We start from the raw sequence: 18246 nt of genomic DNA on the forward strand, positions 1-18246 counted from the left end.
TCTCAGTTGATTGCCATCGCCCCTCCAGCAAGAAAAAGGGAAACAATCTGAAGTTGTGCAGAGACGCCGTGTGATGAGGAGGAGGAGGAGGAGAGCCAGTGGGGCTGTGCTGTGAGCTGGAGGTCCTGTCCCAGTGGATTCGCTTCACCTGGCTCCATCCTCAGCTCAGCATCTGTCCATCTGTCCTTCCGTCCATCCATCTGCACCCACCATGCTCAACTCAGAGCAGACAGAGCTCGACCTCCCACCCGCTCACTCCGAGCCCGAATCCGTCTTCAGCGACTGCGGCCGCGTGGGCAGCGCAGAGGAGTCCGGCGTCGCGTTGTGCCCGCAGCCCCGCGGGGCTGAGCAGGGGGAGGCGGTGAAGAAGGACCTGCAGCACCTGAGCAGGGAGGAACGGCGACGGCGGCGACGAGCCACGGCCAAATACCGAACGGCCCACGCCACGAGGGAGCGCATCCGCGTGGAAGCCTTCAACATGGCCTTCGCCGAGCTGCGCAAGCTGCTGCCCACGCTGCCGCCCGACAAGAAGCTCTCCAAGATCGAGATCCTCCGCCTGGCCATCTGCTACATCTCCTACCTGAACCACGTGTTGGATGTCTGAGCTTCCCAGCTTGTGTCTGTTTGTCTGTCCGGCCACCCATCCGTCTCCAACCCAAACATGCTGGGCCGAGGGCTTGAGTACGTCTGTCCAGATGTGACCCAACCGCGCTGCACCTGCATCTGTTTGACTGCTTGGATGGACAGAATCCCATCTGCCCACTCTGCCTCTATCCAAACTGCATCTCCCCACCACCAAGCCCACATCCATCTGTCTGTCTGTCCTGCCTGAGCCAGAGCAGGCTGTTCAGCCCATCAGACGTCTGTCTGTCCTGCTGGACCTGCTGCCTGAAGCCCGTCTGTTCCCAACGTCTGTCTGTCCTTCTGCTGCATGTCCCGCTGATAGCGCCAGCAGGATCCTGAGCCCACATCCGTCCATCCCCACAGCCATGACCAGCTCCATCTTCACCCGCCTCTATTCTACGAGCCACAAACTGCCCCCATGAGGCACCAAGTCCCATCCATCTGCCCCTCCGGCCACAGGACACCACCTGGGGACCAGCCCACCTCCCCAGCACTCTGCCCTGTGCACAGAGAAGCCCCTCCAGCTCCATCCTGGTGGGGCACAGAGTGCTCAAGAGTGCTGCAGATGTAGGGCAGGATCCGGCCACAATGCACCATGGACAGCTGCACAGTGTTGAGGCCACACTGGCCTATGTTTGGCTGGAGCTGCTGTCACCTGGGGCCTGGCTGAGTCCTTCTGCTGCACACCCAACCTCCCCAAATGCCTTCCACTGCGGGAGCACCTCATCCCAGAGCTGTGCATCCTTTCCTGCACCGCCCTCAGCTCTGAGCAGAGTGAGCATGGAACCCCTGGCCCTTTACAAACCCTCTTTGCACCAACATCCCTGAGAACCCCGGAGCAATCTTCACACCCTGCATCTTCCTCTGCCTCCCCCTTTATTTTCTAAGAGTTAATTTTGCACTGGCGGTGGCAGGAGCACGAGCAGAGCTCCACAGGGACCAGGACAGAGCAGAAAGTGCCCGCTGTGCCCAAAGGCAGTGTGCTGCTCACTGCAGGGTGGGACATGGCCCAGCTCCATCCCCATCCTTGCACTGCCCACAGCTCCAGACCCCATCTCCCTGCATCCCCAGCGCTGCCCTCATCCCATGGGACGTGCTTGGGGATGTGGCATCCCCCAAGGGACATGCACAAAGCAGGGCAGCCCACCCGTCCCCTCCACTCAGCCCACACCCCTGCACCACGAGGATATTTATTGAATTAATTTATTGATAAATGTTATTATTTATTTGCTGTGTTGTGCACTTTTCGGAAAGGAATCTTTAGGAAGCAAACAAACAAACAGAAACGACCACGGTGGAAAGCAGCCCAACCCACCCCCGTGTGCCCCAATGTGCATTCATCTCGGCTGTTCGGACTGTGTGAGGATTTATTACTTATGAGTTCACAAGGAAGTCGGGGAGGGGGAAATGAATTAAACTGCCAGCAAAAGAGATCCTGAACTCAGAGTGCCCGCTTCCCTTCTTCTTTCCTTTTAACTTTCTTTCTGACCACCACCTCCCAGCAGCCGCGGGGTTCTGGAGGCGGTGGTGGCAATGTGATGAGCATCCCCCCCAGTGTCAGAAGAGAGATGGGGACATCTGCTCCAAGCACCAGCATCCCCAACTGAGCCACCTTCGCTCTCCCTGAGCGATCAGCACAACCTCAGCTCCATAGCCAACATCACTTCCCTGCGCCCCTCTGTTCCCTCTCCACGTCCCCTGCCCTGTCCCCACGAGCCCCCGATGCCCTCCTGCTCCCTCAGCCCACCCCGTGTGATGTGGGGAAGCAAGTTTGCGGCTCCTTTGTCTGCGCTGCTCCCGAGCATCCCCCGGGGGGCAGGCTGCAGCTGTTCGTCGACTTGCTCCAAATTTCTTCATATAATCAATTGGCCTCGGCAGCCGCTCGGCTCAACGGAGATGCGTCAAAGGGGAAATAATAAAGATGGGGAGGGAGCAGGGGAAGGAGGCAGGGAAAGAGGGGGAGCCGGGGGCAATGGCAGCTGATGGAGATCGGAGGTGCCCCCAGCACTCCCAACCTGCCCCACTCACCGGACACATCTCCATCCCATCCCTCCCCACCAGCATGGAGGTGGGGATGAAGTAAGGGGAGCTTGAGCCCCTGCATGGCTCCCAGACCTCCGTTGTCCCCGGCTGCCAGCCCCGGCCCTGACATATGGTCCTCATTGTGCCACGCACAATGGCAGCACTTCATGCTCATTCACTCTCCTCCCGGCCTCACTGTTGCCTCAGACAGATCGGGTCCCTCATCCGCTCTTTGTGCTCGGGGTCTCTGCTCCCTGGGTGCTTCCCTGCTCTGTCTCTGCTCCCACTGCTGCTTCCTGCTCTCTCCATGCACGTATCCATCCCTTCGTATTCTCCAGATGATACTGAGTGCGCAGGTAGATGTTTGCACAGGGAAGCCTTCACCCAACAATTTGAAAAGGAACCATGCAAAATAGCCCCAAATGTGCCAAAAAGGGGACTTGCATGAAACCACCTCCCTGCTGCTCCCTGTCCCCCAAGAGAAGCGGTGCAGGAGGGCACAACCCACTTTGGGAAAGGGGAAGCAATCCCTTCGTCGCAGTCTGCCAGGGCCTGGCGTGCCCCCAGCAGGTGGCCTTGACCCCATGGATGTCACCACAGGCAGCAGCTGCATCCCCATCTCCTCTACGTGAGGCGGCAGTGCCATCTGCTGGGTCCCCACGACAGGGTCCTATAGGCTGACGCCGGCTGCTGGCACCCCAGGCTGGGTGGTGAGAAGGGGGGGGGGGGGGGGGGGGGGGCCATCCTGGGGGATGTTCCCAAAGCTGCCCCAGCGCTCGCAGCAGCCAGCAGTGCTCTCGGGGTCCACAGAGGGGCAATGCTGGACCTGAAGGGATGATGCTGGGATGAACAGAGAGCAGAATCCCTTTCTTTCAGAGCAGGGAAAGCCATCTGGGGCCTTGCACTGGTGCGGTGATAACACTGGCAGAGATGAGAGATGATGACATGAGCAGAGGTGAGCGATGATGATGATGACATCGGCGCAGATCAGGGATCCAGGGGAGGGGGTGCACAGCTGCTCAGCACCGGGTGTCCCCAGGTTTAGTTGCAGCTGTGGGGCTGCGGTCACGAGGGCAATCCAGACTGTGCTGCCCCAGGGCCTTGCAGACAAACATCAGTGCTGTGGGATGGGGGGAAGGTGGTGTGGATGCTTCTGATCCAGGATGCTGCTTTCCAGGACTCCCAGACTTCCTGAGCTGTTTGCTTGGGGTCCTCTCTTTGTCCCCATGGAGCAACAAATGCAGCTGTGACACAGGTAGGGTCCTGGGGCCAAACCTGCCGGGGTGCAGCCTTTGGGGTGGTGGCAAAGAGAGGGGTTTCAGGGACCCTCCCTATAACATGAGGTGAGGAATAAAGGTTCTTTGGAGGAGATTTCCAGGATGAGACATCACAGAGCTGATGCTGGGGACACCACTGTCCCCAAGAGGTGTGTGCTACACTACTGAGCCCCAGTGCCATAACCTGCCTGATGTGGGATGTAAGAGAGGGGACAGACCCTGTAAATCACCAGGTGGAACAATGCAGCCCTTCCCAGATGGCAAGGAGGCTCCTGCACCCCCAGCTGGCCAGGAATGAGCTCCCAGGGCCCATTAATCACTCCTGGAGCCGGAGGACAGCCCGGGGCAGCTGGCTGCAGGGGGAAGGGAGGGGAGAACAGTGAGGCACCCATCCCATAGCAAGCCCTAAAGCCCCAATCCAGCCACTGAGCCACGTATAAGGGTGACAGTGACCCCTCCCCCCCCCCCCCCCCCCCCTCCTTTTCCCCAGCTCTGAGCTAGGACCCGAACGAGCCAGGATCCATCTCCAGGACTGCTGCTGGATGCAGCATCGCTATTATACAATACAGACAGAATTATCCCCAGCAACCCCAGAGGACGGGCACTGTGTCACCCAAAGGTAAAAAACAAAACGCAGGGCTGGTTTCTCCTGGATGAGAGACGGAAGGAGGGACAAACGGTGCGGCTGAAGGATCCCCCAGCTGCCCTTTCCATCCTCCTCCCCGCTCCCAGCCATGTGCTCTGGAGGGTTGCGGGGAAGAAACGCTGCCAGGCACCACCTGCCCAACGCCTCTATCATAGTGGCATGGAGAAGGGGGGGAGGGACGGGGGGGGACGGGTGACCATGAGGGCCTCCAGCCTATAACCAGCACAGCATCCGGGTGGAAAAAAAGAAAAAAGAAAAAAAAATCCCTAAACTCATCTCCTAACGCCTCTTCCCTCCCCTTTAAGGCCAAACAAGCCATTTAAATCTCGCCAATGGTGTGCACCGGGAGGGCAGCGCGGCTCTCCATTGGGCGGCGTGGGGGGGGGCGGCCCGGCCCCCTCCCATCCCAGTTTCCCATTGATATAAAGGGCCGCGCTCCCAGGGCGGCTGTTCCAGGCAGCGGGCGTGCCCCCCACCGTGGTATCCTCGCTGTATGCATTTCTTTTTTGGGGTGGGGGTCCCCCCTTTGCTCACCCCCCAGTTTAGGCTCAGAGCCTGGCAATTGTCCTCCAGTAGGACCTGGGTTTGCAGGAGGTTCCGCGGGAGTGTACCCAGCCCATTTTGGGGGGGAGGAGGGGGGGCGCACTTTCAGCTGATAGAGGATTTGGGGCACCCCCGATGCACCAATAGATGGGGGGAGCAGAGCTTGCTGCTTTCCTACCTCGTTTCTTGGGGTTGGGGGGGCGGAGCTGCTGCTGAGTGCTTATTCCGAGTGCTTGTTCCTCGTTGCCCCCCTGGGGACCCCAAATCCTGGCGTAAGGGCTCTGCAGGGCTCAGCCTGCTCTTTCCTCGTTGGTTGCCTGCATTCCTTCTCCCAGAGGGTGGGGTTTGTCTCTACGTGCTTCCCCTTGTAGCCCTATCCGTTCCCTGCGGAGTTCAGCTGAGTAACCTCCTCGTTCCTGGGGCTTCCAGGTGCTCTCGCTCAGCTCAGAGCTGGGCCCTGCACCAGCGCCTTCAGCTGGATGCTCTGCTCTGGTTATGATGGACATGGACTGAGCCGGGCAGCCCTGGTCACCGTGCTGCATGCAGCTTTCATAGGGGCAGACTTATGGGGAGGCCACGCAAAGCTATTTGTTCACGCTCCAGCCCCAAAAGCACCCAGAGCTGGGGCAAAAAAGCTGGGAGTGGGAAGCACAACCCAAGACCCCTCCAGGTCGCCTCCCAACGGACAAAAATCTTGTCCCTGTGCAAAGGAACTCTGCTCATCCAAGGTCTCCGCTGGGGCGGATGGGAGCCCCCGCGGGTGGGGAGCGGCGCCGGGGCCTCCCCGTGCCCACACCCATTGAGAGCAACACCCCCTGGGGGGGGCGGATACCCCCCCCAGCCGCGCCGTCCCCTCGGAGCCGGGGTTGGGAGCCCCGGGGCCGCATCAGACAATGACCCCCCCCGTCGTGCTGAGCCCCGGAGGGGCGCCGGGAGCGGCGCGCGGAGACAATGGGCGGTGCGCATTATGGGGGGGGGGGGAGCGGCCGGGAACAGCGTCGGCGCGGGCGGGGGCTGCGGGGCGGTGCGGGGCCGCCGGCGGGGCGGGAGCTGCCGGCCCGGGGCGCGGTGGGGCCGGAGAGTGCGGAGCTGCGGGACCGCTCCGCCGGGATCTGGGGCTTCCTCCGCCTTCTTCTCCTCCTTCTCCTCCTCCTTCCTCCTCCGCCTCCTCCGCCGCAGCCTCGGGATCCCGCGGCTCTCGGTGCGGGGGGGACGCGCACAAAGGTGCGGGGCGCGGTGAGTGCGGAGCGTGGGGCGGGGGCCGGGTGGGGGCGGCGGGGCCGGGGCTCAGCGGTGCGCTGGAGGGGTTGGGGGGTGGGGGATACGGAGACTTCCGTGGGCCGCGGCCCGGCGGGGGGAAGCGCTGCGGGGCGGGGAGGGGACGCGGGGGGCAGCGCGGGGGATGCTCGGGCCCAGCCGGACCGGCGTTGGGTTTTGCCGTGCAGTGATTGCGGATCTCAACCCTCCGTGCCTGAGCTCTTTGTGTTTCCTCTGAGCAAAGCGGGGCACGGGGGTGGGCACGGGGCTGGGGTCGGGATAGGGAGGGCAGCGGTGAGGTAGGGGCTGCCCGGTACCGCTCACCTGCTGGGACAGCCCCGTTCGGGCCGGGCTCGGTCTGTCCCGATGCTGTGAGCTCCGTGTCCCGTGTGGAGCTGCGATCTCCGGGAGCAAGGAGCTGAACCCTCCACACCCCCCCCGCCAGGCCGTGTTGTAATCACCGAGGCGGAGGCTTGGGGAGAAAAATAATAACAAGAGAGAAGAATTAAATATTATCTTCACGGGGCCCCTGGGGACGGCGGTTACTTAATCACAGCGGTTGGGATTGTGTTGGGACCGAGCCGGGCTCGGGGGCAGCCCCAGCGCGATGCGATCTGCACACAACCCGGTGTTGTCTTTGTGCTGGGGGAGTGCTGGGTCGGGCCGGGGGGGGGGGAGGGGGGCATGGCAAGAGGGCTCCGTGGGAGCTGCCTGGGATGCTGTGTGCCCGTGGCTCCTGGCACTGTGGGATATGGGGCAGCCCGGACCCCTCCTGCTGTTCCATCAGCAGCGCCCATCATCCCTGCAGGGTTTGGGGTCTTTGGGATGGCTCCGTGTTTGTGGTACCCACACGTTCCTGGGATATGTGGTGCTTTGGGAATGCTTCACAGCTGGCAGTGTTGGAGGAAAGCTGTCCTGTCTCGGGGGAGTCCCTGCTGGGAAGGGTTACCCCAGAAAGGGCATTGCTGGTGCTCACTCCTCCACCAGGATTGCTTTGGCTGTTTGGGTGATGCGATGCGGTGTCTCATTTGGATCTGATCGCAGACAATGGGGCTGGAGGGGACATGGGGGAAGGTGAGAGCTCATCTCCCAGCATCAAGCACAGCTGAAGCAGCTCCAGGTCTTCGGTCTGAGCACATCTGAGATCTCAGCTCTGTTCCTGAGGGCCGGTGTGGCCAGTGGATGCTTTATGGCTTTATTGTTTGGCCGGGATGTTGGGCAAGGCCCTGGAGCAGCAAAGGCACGGCTCTCCTCACCTGGCTGCCCCACATGGAGCTGTCACAGGGTGATGGAATGGGGCTGGAGTCACTGCGAGACCAAACCACATCTCTGCCACCCCCAGTCCTGTGCTGCCTTTCCAGCTTGGAGCCATGGACACCGCCGTCTGCCCGTCGCAGCCCTGCAGGATTTAGCATCAGGCACCTGGAATGGATTAAACAGAGCTAGAACACATCTCCAAGCGCCGTTGTTTATCCAGCGAGCGTTGCTTTGGGGTAGGAACTGTGCTTTGTGGCATCGCTGTGGTGCATCGGAGCTTCCCACGATGCTTTTGGAGAAGCAACGCCCCAAAACTACGGTGTGGGACAGCACACAGCCCTGCTCTGACCCAGCACCTCATGGACATCTGGGACTGATGTGACCACAAGGCTGTCGCTCCATGGGTGCGCATGGAGCAGGAGCAGCACATGGTGATGGCCTGGGAGCTGCATGCCCTGCGCTGGGCTGAGCACCACAGTGCTGTCCCATTTGGAGCAATGCAGCAGCAAGCAGAGCGCTTTGCAGGGCAGGGAAAGGTGCAGCTCAGTTAGGCTCCTGGGAGCTGTCACGTTTTGCAATGCAAATGGTTTTCTCTTTGCAGCGAGCCCTCATGCAAATCCCTTGCTTTTGGTGCATTTTCTGGTTCTGCACCTGGCACGGCCCTTCCTACCTGCATGGAGGCAGCGGGTGCTCCGAAGTGGAGCAGCAGCAGGGGGATGGCTGTGCTTTGTCTGTTGCAGCACAGTGGGAATCCTCGGGTGCTCACAGGACGTTCCTGTGGATATTGTAACAATCCCGCGTGATCGTAATTAAAGCTGGCAGTTGGGAAAGGATATTAAACCTTCTGCATCCAAGCTGACGCTGAGCAATTTGAGAGCAGAATGGGACCCCATGGGGGAATTGGATTAAGCTGCTTGGTCTTCCCATGGGCTGTCTGTGCGTCCCACTGAAGCTGCTGGCCCACGGATCTCTTCCCACGTGGAAGTTTGCAGAGTCCTCCGTGGGAGCGTGATGGTGGCACCTCGGGGCATTCAGCATCCGACAGAGCAGAGCAACCCCTTTGCAAGGGCTGCTTCCCAGTATGGGGCTCCAGGCAGCAGGAGGAGACGTGACGAGGAGGTGCCAGGTGGGGAGAGGGCTCTGTGTTTGTGCCATAGTGAGGAGATGCTGTGCCAAGTGGTCATGGCTCCTGCCTGGTCCTCTCCATCTCCACTTCCTTGCAGAGCACCCACAGAGCTTTCTGCATTGTGTATCACCTGTGGGTGTTCTGGCAGCCTCCTGCATCCCAGGGATGCACCCACAGCCACTGCTCTGTTCCTGTCCCTGTTGACTGTGGGGCGCAGGGGGGCAGTGGTGACTGTCATTGTAAAAAGCCAAGGCAGTGGCTGCCCAGGGACCAGTGCCTATTGAGCGAAGGCAGCAAGGCGTGGTGATGCAGTGGAGCGAGCAGATGTGCTGGGTGCAGGGCTTGGCAGAGCCAGCACCAGGGCAGGAGTTGCCCTGGCTCCCAGGCTGTGGGGAGCTGTAGGTTTGGAGGCTGCATTGGGTCTGTTTTTGGGGCTATGCTGGAGCCACAGCCTGTGCCCACCTGGTACCCCACAGAGGGATGCTTGTTGTGCTGTTTCCTGGATCAGCCTTGCCAAGGCCAGCCTAAAAGTCACTATGTGAAGCATGGCTGAGTGTCCCATAATGTTTCCTGCTTGTGCCTCAGTTTTCCCTGGCAGCCCTCTGGGCTTGCAGCAGCAGTGGAGCCCTACGCTGGAATCCAGGACCCCAGGCCCCCAGTGTGATGCTGCTTGACCCAGTTTCCCTAATGCTTTACTGCACTGAGGAGAGAAATGCTCACCCCTTCATGCTTTGCAGGTGTTCCCTGCTGCTGCTTCTGCTCAGCTGCTCTGGTGGGAAACAGCAATGCTTTGTCCCTCCAGCAAATGCCATCTCTGTCTCTTGCACATTCATGGTCTCCGTGATGCTTACAGTCCCAGTGGTGAATGGGATGGGCAGAGAGTGCCCCATAACGTCGTTTTGCTCTGCCTTGCTGGGAAGAGGAAGAGCAGGTTTGCTTGTTGGGCTTTTCCCTGGAGCTGTTTGAAATCAGAGAGCTTTCCCATACAGAAGCACTTGGATCTTTTGGGGTCATTTGAATACAAGGGATCGTTCGTGTTGGAGATGTATGGGCTCAGGGGTGGGGAGATGGCAGCTCCTTCTGCCCCCATGTGCTAGGGGCCCTCAGCCCCATCCAAGCTCTTGGCACTTTGAAGCCATGATGCACTGCAGCCACATCCCAAACGCCATCCAGTCTGGACTTGAAGATGTCAAGAGATGGCAAAGCCTCTCCTCCCCTGGGGAGTTTGTTCTAATAGTTAATCACCTCGCTATTAGAAAAGTGAGTTTTCCTCCTCATTTGCCTGTGTCTGGCTGTGGCTCCCAGCCCTCGGCACTGCTTTGCTGGCGCAGGGGAGGGCAGAGCCAAGGGAACCATTTCCAGCTCCTCCACCTGTGCTGTCGAACCGGCTTTCCCCCCCCCCCTCCACCCCCCCCGCCGGGTGAACTTTTCTTTTTGAACAGCAATAATAATAATAATAAATCCCTGTCCTGATACTGGCTCAAGGAAGGATCAGGTCTGAATGGAGCCGGGACCCATGGGTGATGCAGGAGGGGCTTTGTTCTTCCCTGAGTGGGGGTGGGAGGGAGGGTAGCAGGGTGGGTGATAGCAGGGAGGGGACAGTGCACGATGCACAGCATGGTGAGCTGTGCTGTGAGGCTGCTGGGCTCTGTCCCCTGAGGTGAGCTTGTCCTTTGCAGGTGGCCGGGGAGGTGACCTGCTTAGGATGCTCACAGTGAAGATCCACAGGAGGGGACGTGGTGGGGCAGGAATCCTCCTTCCCTCCTGACTCCCCTTTCCTTTTTCCCCTCAGCTTGAAGCCCGACGTGTGAGCAGTGCCCATGCCCCATTGCTTGCCAGCTGGATGCCGTCCCCTCTGCATGCTGACGATGCCCCGCGCGCCCCGGTGACCACTCAGACGGGGACAGCACCCGTCTGCAGCTCGGCTGGTGAGTCCTGCTCTGTCCCCAAGCTGTCCCCAAGCCCCGTGGCTCCTCCAGCCCACGGTGTCCAGCTCCTTAATGGCGCTAATGAATAGGGTTGGGGAAAAGCCCAGCCATGGCCCCCTGCGCCAAGCATTGTTCCTGCCAGAAACCCGATCCCGGCCTCCCAACAAAGCCCAGAAGAAAAAGGGGGGGGGTGCTCCAGGGGGCCGAGGGGGGGTCCCTTTCTCCCTGCCCCTTCCCCCATCGCTCGCTGGGGACGCCGGGACGAGCTCCCAGCCCCGCTGCCATCTCCTAGACAACCGGCATGGGGGGGCTTTTGTTTCCATAGTGATAAATGTGCGAGCATCCAGCATCTGGGACAAAAGGGGGTCCTTGTCCATCCCCCCCCCCCACCCCACTCCCCTTTGCTTCTTTTTCCCCTCCTCGACCCCATCTCCCCCTCTCCGAGGCCGAAAGACATTCGGGTTTTATTTGGTCCAAATAGCATTTCCCTGGTAACCTACCCACCCAAACACAGGCGGCTCTGGTGTGCACTGGGGTGGGGAGAGGGGGGCTGAGTGGGAAGTCAGGGTGCTGATGGTCATCAGGGATCTAGAAGAGGCAAGCAGGGGGCTGCCACCTCCCTGGTGGGTCTGGATGTCCCCCAGGGGTATCACTGTGGCCACCCCTCAATCTGAGTCCCTCTCTTGCAGCAGATGGGGCACGAGCAGCACTCCAGCCCCTGAGCCATGCATTGTTTTCCCAGTTCAGCAGAGATAAAGCCCAACGCAGGCATAGGTGGGCACACCGCATGCATCCACACTTATGTGTGCATGGGCATTTCCAATGCACACAGCTGCAGTTTGAGGCTGGGGTCCCATCCTTGTGCCCAGAGCCCCCAGCCTCACTGTGTCCATGGGGCTGCACTGATCAGTGTGAGATGGCAGCTCCGTGTTGGGAACTTGTTTGGGCAGAGCCCCAGACTGTGAGTGGGGCTGGAGCCTGCGCCAGGCTCTTTTTTCTTTTCTTTTTTTTTTTCTTTTTAAAGTTGGCTCCCACCCCAGGCACTCTCTTGGCAAAATTAAAACAATGATTGTGATATTCATTAAAGTGTAAATCGCCCGAAAGAGCTCGGTTCAAAGCTCACGGTACGAGGTGGCAGTCCTGGAAGCAGCTTGGGTCTAAAATGCAAGATGCCCCCAAATGTCCCAAATTTCTCCATCCTTTGCCTGCTGAGCTCCTGTTTCATAGGGACTGCAGGCAGGTGCTGGCCCTATCGCAGCCATGGGGATGCTTACGGGCAGCAAAACTCCAGGAGTCCCATGGTGTGGGTCTGGGGGCCGTGGCAGTGCCCTGAGCCCGTGTTTCCTCCCCCTGCAGGCGGCCATTCCCATTTCTCCGAGCACAGCCCAGCCCAGCATTCAAAATAGAGTCCCTCAAGGTGACGGTCGACTTCCTGAAGGTGCCCCTTGGCCTGAAGAAGCCCCCTCTGAAGGAGGCCGTGGCCATCCCGGGGTCAGGCAAAGCCAAGCCCCCCGGCGTGGAGCGGCACAAACCCCGGCGTGCCGACAGCATGGACAATGAGTCGCAGTACTCGGGCTACTCCTATAAATCCGGGCACTCCCGCAGCTCCCGCAAGCACAGGTGAGGACTGGTGTGTGCTTGGGGGGTCCTCGGACTCCAACCTGGACGTGCACCCACCTTGCTCCCCCCCCCCACCCCCCTATGCCTTGCAGGGACCGAAGGGATCGGCACCGCTCCAAGAGCCGGGATGGGAGCCGTGGGGACAAGTCAGTGACCATCCAAGCACCAGGAGAGCCTCTGCTGGACAACGAATCGACCCGGGGGGATGAGAGGGTGAGGATGGGGTGAGAGGGTGTGAATTGTGGGTGTCAGGGCAGGGGGGCATGTGGAAGGAGATGGGGCTGCTGCATGAGCTGCCCTCCCGCTGCCCAGGGTAGAAAATGCCTTTGGGATCAGCTCTCTTGGGATTGGTGCCTTTGGGAGTGGTTTCTATGGGATCAGTGCCTTCAGAATCAGTTCCCTTGGGATTGGTACCTTTGGGATCAGCTCCCTTGGGATGGGTTTCCTTGGGATCAGCACCTTCAGGATCGGTTCCCCTGGAATCAGCTCTCTTGGGATTGGTGCCTTTGGGAGTGGTTTCTTTGGGATGGACGCCTTCAGAATCGGTTCCCTTGGGATTGATGCCTTTGGGATCATCTCCCTTGGGGTTGGTGCCTTTGGAATCAGCTCACTCCGGATCCACTCCGGCTCTTTGCTCAGCGCCTGCAGGGCGACGCCGCCTGGCCCTGCCAAGCTTTAATAACCCCAGCTCCAGCTTTGGGAGGATCAAACAGACGAGCGGGTTTGTGCAGCTGGGTGAACTCTGTGCTGGTGGTGCGAGACCTGCAGCCTCCAGAGGGCTGCTTCAGCCCAAGTTGTGCAGCACTGACCCTGAGAAGCGATGCTCTGCATGGACACAAAGGGTGCTTGGAGGGGTCCAAGCTGTGTGCCAGCTCCTCCATCCTTTTCGCTCCCCACCCCTCCAGAGAGCCCCTGCTGGGGGTGATTCTGCTGCTGCAGTATGGAACGAAGCCTCCAGCATGTGGAAATTCCAGGACAAAAATCACAATTTCATCTTGTACAATAGAACCTCCAGCTTTGGTTATGCCAGAGCAGAACAAGAGGATGGACGGACAGACAGACCCTCGTTGTGTAAGAGTGGTGTTTCCTATGGCTGTGTGGTGACGTCTTTTCCCTTTGCTGAAGCTTTGTGTGCTAACTGGGAAGGGAATGAAGCTCATATCCACACCTGTGTGACTTCAGTGGAAATAAAAAAGAAATGAATGGACCCGGGGCAGCTGAGCTGCAGGACTGCCTCACTGTGTTTGGGAAGGGATGTGCCAGCTGCTGGATCTTTTGCACGGAGGTTTTGCAGTAAATGTTTCTGAAGAAAGCAGCAGACCAGCAAAAAAAACCAACATACCAATAAGGAAAAGAGGCTTAAGATCTCAGCAAACTGCTGCATTCTCCGGGGAGAGATGCATACCCCAAAATGCACTCATGGGGAGCCAGCGTTTGGCTGCCAGCACCGATCACCACCGATCTCATTCTGCCTGGTGCTGGAGCTGCACGGAGGAGGAGGCAGCGGCTGTGTTAGGACGGGGCTGGGCGTGTTGGCTCTGGCCCTGCTAATGAGGGGATTTGCCTGGAAACAGAATGCCTTCCACTTGCAGAGCCGCTCTCGGCCGCGTCGCGCGTGCGGGGCGGAGAGGTGGAGCACAGCACGGAGCCTCCGACGGGGATTTCCTGCAGGGCGCTGCCTGCAGCGCTGTCCCTCGGCTGCTCAATGGGGGTGATGGCTCCGGCCAGCACGCCAGGCTTGGAGGTCTGAGTTTGGGGGGGCGGGACGACACCGGGCTGCGGTGGGGACCCGCGGTGCTGCAGCTTCACGTTTTGTAACCCTCTCCCCTCCCCAGGATGACAACTGGGGCGAGACCACCACGGTGGTGACGGGGACGTCGGAGCACAGCATCTCACACGATGACATCACACGCATCACCAAGGACATGGAGGACAGCGCGCACCTGGACTGCTCACGGCACTTGGGCGTCGCGCTGGCCGGGGCGTTGGCTCTGCTCGCCTTCCTCACCCCTCTTGCCTTCATGCTGCTGCCCCAGCTGCTGTGGCGGGAGGAGCTGGAGCCCTGTGGGACGCCCTGCGAGGGGCTTTTCATCTCGGTGGCCTTCAAACTCCTCATCCTCCTGCTGGGCAGCTGGGCGCTCTTCTTTCGCCACCCCAAGGCCTTTTTCCCGCGCGTCTTCGTCTTCCGTGCGCTGCTCATGGTGCTCGTCTTCCTCCTGGTCGTCTCCTACTGGCTCTTCTACGGCGTGCGCATCCTGGACTCGCGGGACCGCAATTACCAGGGCATCGTGCAGTACGCTGTCTCGCTGGTGGACGCGTTGCTCTTCGTGCACTACCTGGCCGTGGTGTTGCTCGAGCTGCGCCAGCTCCAGCCCCAGTTCACGCTCAAGGCCGTGCGCTCCACCGACGGGGCCAGCCGCTTCTACAACGTCGGGCACCTCAGGTGCGGGGTTGGGGAGCGGCACCGGTGGTTGGGTGGGTTCAGGCTGTGCGGGTGCTTGTGCACTCCTATGTGTGTGTGCATCTTTACGTGTGCGTTTGTGTGCACATCTGCATTCGTGTGTGTTTTGCATGTATGCGTTTGTGTTCATGCACATGCACACGTGCTGCGTCCTGCTGCGCTCCGGCAATCCCTGACCGGAGGAGCTGTGAGTGCCCGGGTGTCCCCTGCAGTGAGATCTGTGTTTGGAGTGCCAGCTCTGTTCCTCCCTCTTGTCCTGTCCCCATGTGCTAACCTGCTCTCTGTGCCCTGAGCCCGCTGTGTCTCCCTGCAGCATCCAACGAGCAGCCATCTGGATCCTGGAGAACTATTACCACGATTTCCCAGTCTACAATCCTGCCCTCCTCAACCTGCCAAAATCCGTCCTGTCCAAGAAAATGTCCGGGTTTAAAGTCTATTCCCTCGGCGAGGGTGAGCTCCCGTTCCCTTGACTTCTCCTCTTGTTCCCCCTCTTCCTGTCCCAGTGTTTTTCCCCCCCCTCACCCCCCGCAGGCTCCATCCCATGCTGAGCTCCCAGCCGGTCTCTCCGGATTTGCATGCATTTGTCGCGGGCAAGCTGGGTGCCGGTTTCCAAGCCGCAGCAGTACCGCCCTGCTGCAAGCAGGAGCACGTCGGGCGCGTCCATGGGATGGGGCTGTGCTGGCAGCACTGGGAAGGGGAACATCTCACCCCTTTTCCTGCAGAAAATACCACCAACAACTCCACGGGGCAGTCCCGGGCCGTCATCGCTGCGGCTGCCCGCCGGCGTGACAACAGTCATAATGAGTACTACTATGAGGAGGCAGAGCATGAGCGCAGGGTGCGGAAACGCCGCGCCAGGTATGGGGACGTCAGTGGGGAGTGGGCTATGGGGGGCTCTAAAGAACCATCCCAGGATCTCCCCGCCACAGGGAGCTGGGATGGAGGGAGCAGATTTGAGTCTCCCCAAAGGTGCTGGGCTGGGAGTTGGAGCAGGGTGGTGGTGCTGGGGTGAAGTGCTTTTGGGGTTGATGCTGGAGTTCAAGTCTGGGCTGCGGGGTGGTGAGGTGCCAGGTGGCTCCTCCAGGCTCCTGGGGACGGGGCCACATCCAAGTGGCTTTTGGACGTCTCCAAGGGGGACAGCATGAGTGTTTCTCGACAGGCTGGTGGTGGCAGTGGAAGAGGCTTTCACCCACATCAAGCGTCTGCAGGACGAGGACCAGAAGAACCCACGGGAGATCATGGACCCACGGGAGGCAGCCCAGGCCATTTTCGCCTCCATGGCACGGGCCATGCAGAAGTACCTGCGCACCACCAAGCAGCAGCCCTACCACACCATGGAGAGCATCCTGCAGCACCTTGAGTTCTGCATCACCCACGACATGACACCCAAGGTGTGTGGAGTGGGCTGGGGGATCCTGGGGTGGGTTTGCCCAGCCACGTGAGAGCATCTCTCATCAGGGTGAGGGGTGGGAGAGCAGTGCTGTGCTGTGCAGCTGGAAAAGCGGGTGTGACAGCAAGGGAGGGATGGATGGGGCAGGTTCCCAGCTGCTGGGAGGCTTTTCCTGCAGGACCTGCTGGGCAGCTCGGGGCTGCAAATAAATAGAAATGTGAGCAGTGTGAAGGTGATGTTCACACGTCTGTCCTCCTGCAGGCGTTCCTGGAGCGGTACCTGAGCGCCGGGCCCACTATCCAGTACCACAAGGACCGCTGGCTGGCCAAGCAGTGGACGCTGGTCAGCGAGGAGCCAGTGACCAACGGTCTGAAGGACGGGGTGGTTTTCGTGCTGAAGCGCCACGACTTCAGCCTGGTGATCAGCGCCAAGAAGATCCCTTTTTTCAAGCTCTCGGAGGAGTTTGTGGACCCCAAGTCGCACAAGTTCGTCATGAGGCTGCAGTCTGAGACCTCCGTGTGAGCACACAGAGCGCTGCAGGGGCTCCAGGGTGGCCTGGGTCGTGCAGGTCCCTGAGCACCAAGCCCCATCCCTGGCACGAGGCCGCTCGGTGCCCATCCCCACGCTCCCACACCCAGCTCCTCGCAGCCATCCCCAGGAGGCACTGCCAGCACAGCACAGTGTCACAGCCAGACGGGCAGCATCTCAGTGCCATCCCCCCAAGGGCTGACCTTTGGCTGAGTTCTCTGCACCAGCAGCCTCGCTCGTGGCCAGGTCTGAAGCATCTCCTGCGTCTTCCTCTTCTGCTGCGACCGCTGCGTCTCCGGTCTTAAAGCACCACCTGTGTCTGGGCTGGTTGGTAATAACGACACTTTGGGAGTGTTTTGCAAACCCCTGTGATCTGAGGCTGCTATGGAACCATCTCTCTGCCCCGTGGCCGGGGCAGACCCCACAGGCACGGTGCTGCTGCCATGGGAGACCCTCAGCTCCCCACTGCTTTGGGCATGGAGCTCCTCACAGAAGCAGGAGGTCTGACGATGAAGCTGAGAAACATCCCAGCGCTGTGGGTACCCCAGCCCACCTCCATCTCCCAGCACACCCCTCACATAGGGCCGTTACCCCCATTCCAACGTGTGCTGGCTGCCAGAACCACAGAATCACTGAGATTGGAGAAGATCATGGAGTCCACCCGTCCATCATCACCACCAACAGGGCCGGTGAAGGGCTGTGGGATTTGGGGCGCAGCACCCCATGGCTTGCAGTGGGACAAGCCCAAAGTTACCCCCAGGCCTTGGTGCTTGCCCCAAAGGGCTTCTTCATGGGGACCGTGCTCTGTGGGCTCCTCGGCTCCTGTCCCATGGAGGTGGTGATGAGGTGACCCCCAGGGGTGCGGGGCAGGGGGACCCCAATGCTCAGGGCTGCACCACAGCTTCTGCCTTCCCTCAGCTGTGTGAGGGCTGCCAATACCTCATGGGGGTTTCCTGTATTTATCCATTTTTGTCATGCTGGGGGTCACCCCAAGCCAGGTTTGGGCATCTTTGGCCCTGAGAGCTACCAAACCTCATCACTGTGACACACAACATCCCCCCCTATCCGAGGGGCTGGGGGCTTCCCAGTAAGCACCAGTAGCAGAAAACAGATCCAAGTGGATTTCAAGGGCTTTCCCAGCACAAAATGGGTGGGATGTAGCGTGTGTATGGGGAAGGGGGGGGGGGACTGTCCCAAATTCCCAGGGATTTTTCTGGAAATCTCTTCTATTTTCCAGACTTTCTGTGGCTTTGTGACTCCGCTCAGCCCTGTGCAGCTTCCAGTCCCGTTTACACACGCAGCCCTTTGGGGTTGGTGCCGCCAGGAGCCCAATTTGGGGTTGTTTTACTGCAAAAAAAAAGAGAAAAGGAAAAAGAATTCAGTGAGCAAGAGCAGATGTGGAGGCCTTGGGAAGGTTTGGGGGGGGTGAGGGGGGGGGGGGGGAGGTGTTCCACTCTTGGAATTTAAAGAGGAATAAACTTTCTTTTTGTTGTTCTTAAATCCCCGCGGAGCCGAGACCTTGTGCATGTGTGTAGAGGGAGGAAAAAAAACAAAAAAAAAAAACAAA

At 59.9% G+C, this 18246-nt stretch overlaps 2 protein-coding genes across 6 annotated transcripts; both read left to right on the forward strand.

Moving 5' to 3' along the window:
- The first annotated feature begins 211 nt into the window (after positions 1-211).
- NHLH1 (nescient helix-loop-helix 1) lies at positions 212-604 on the forward strand. Its single transcript, XM_048929290.1, has one exon. The coding sequence runs from the start codon at positions 212-214 to the stop codon at positions 602-604; it is 393 nt and encodes a 130-aa protein (XP_048785247.1).
- Positions 605-5031: 4427 nt separating this feature from the next.
- VANGL2 (VANGL planar cell polarity protein 2) lies at positions 5032-18092 on the forward strand. Of its 5 annotated transcripts, none has more exons than XM_048929372.1 (9): positions 5032-5060; positions 10545-10680; positions 12037-12300; positions 12393-12513; positions 14136-14743; positions 15075-15211; positions 15484-15619; positions 15921-16152; positions 16413-18092. In XM_048929372.1, exons 3-9 carry the CDS (start codon positions 12230-12232, stop codon positions 16671-16673), a joined length of 1566 nt encoding a protein of 521 aa, XP_048785329.1. In that variant the 5' UTR covers positions 5032-5060; positions 10545-10680; positions 12037-12229; the 3' UTR covers positions 16674-18092. The 5 variants fall into 5 exon arrangements, with proteins under 5 accessions (XP_048785329.1, XP_048785326.1, XP_048785325.1 ...); XM_048929369.1 differs by lacking the exon at positions 5032-5060 and adding an exon at positions 5067-6070; XM_048929368.1 differs by lacking the exon at positions 5032-5060 and adding an exon at positions 6151-6348.
- Positions 18093-18246: the final 154 nt, after the last annotated feature.

This window comes from Lagopus muta, chromosome 29 (genome assembly GCF_023343835.1).
Source record: "Lagopus muta isolate bLagMut1 chromosome 29, bLagMut1 primary, whole genome shotgun sequence".
In the NCBI taxonomy this organism is placed as follows: domain Eukaryota; kingdom Metazoa; phylum Chordata; class Aves; order Galliformes; family Phasianidae; genus Lagopus; species Lagopus muta.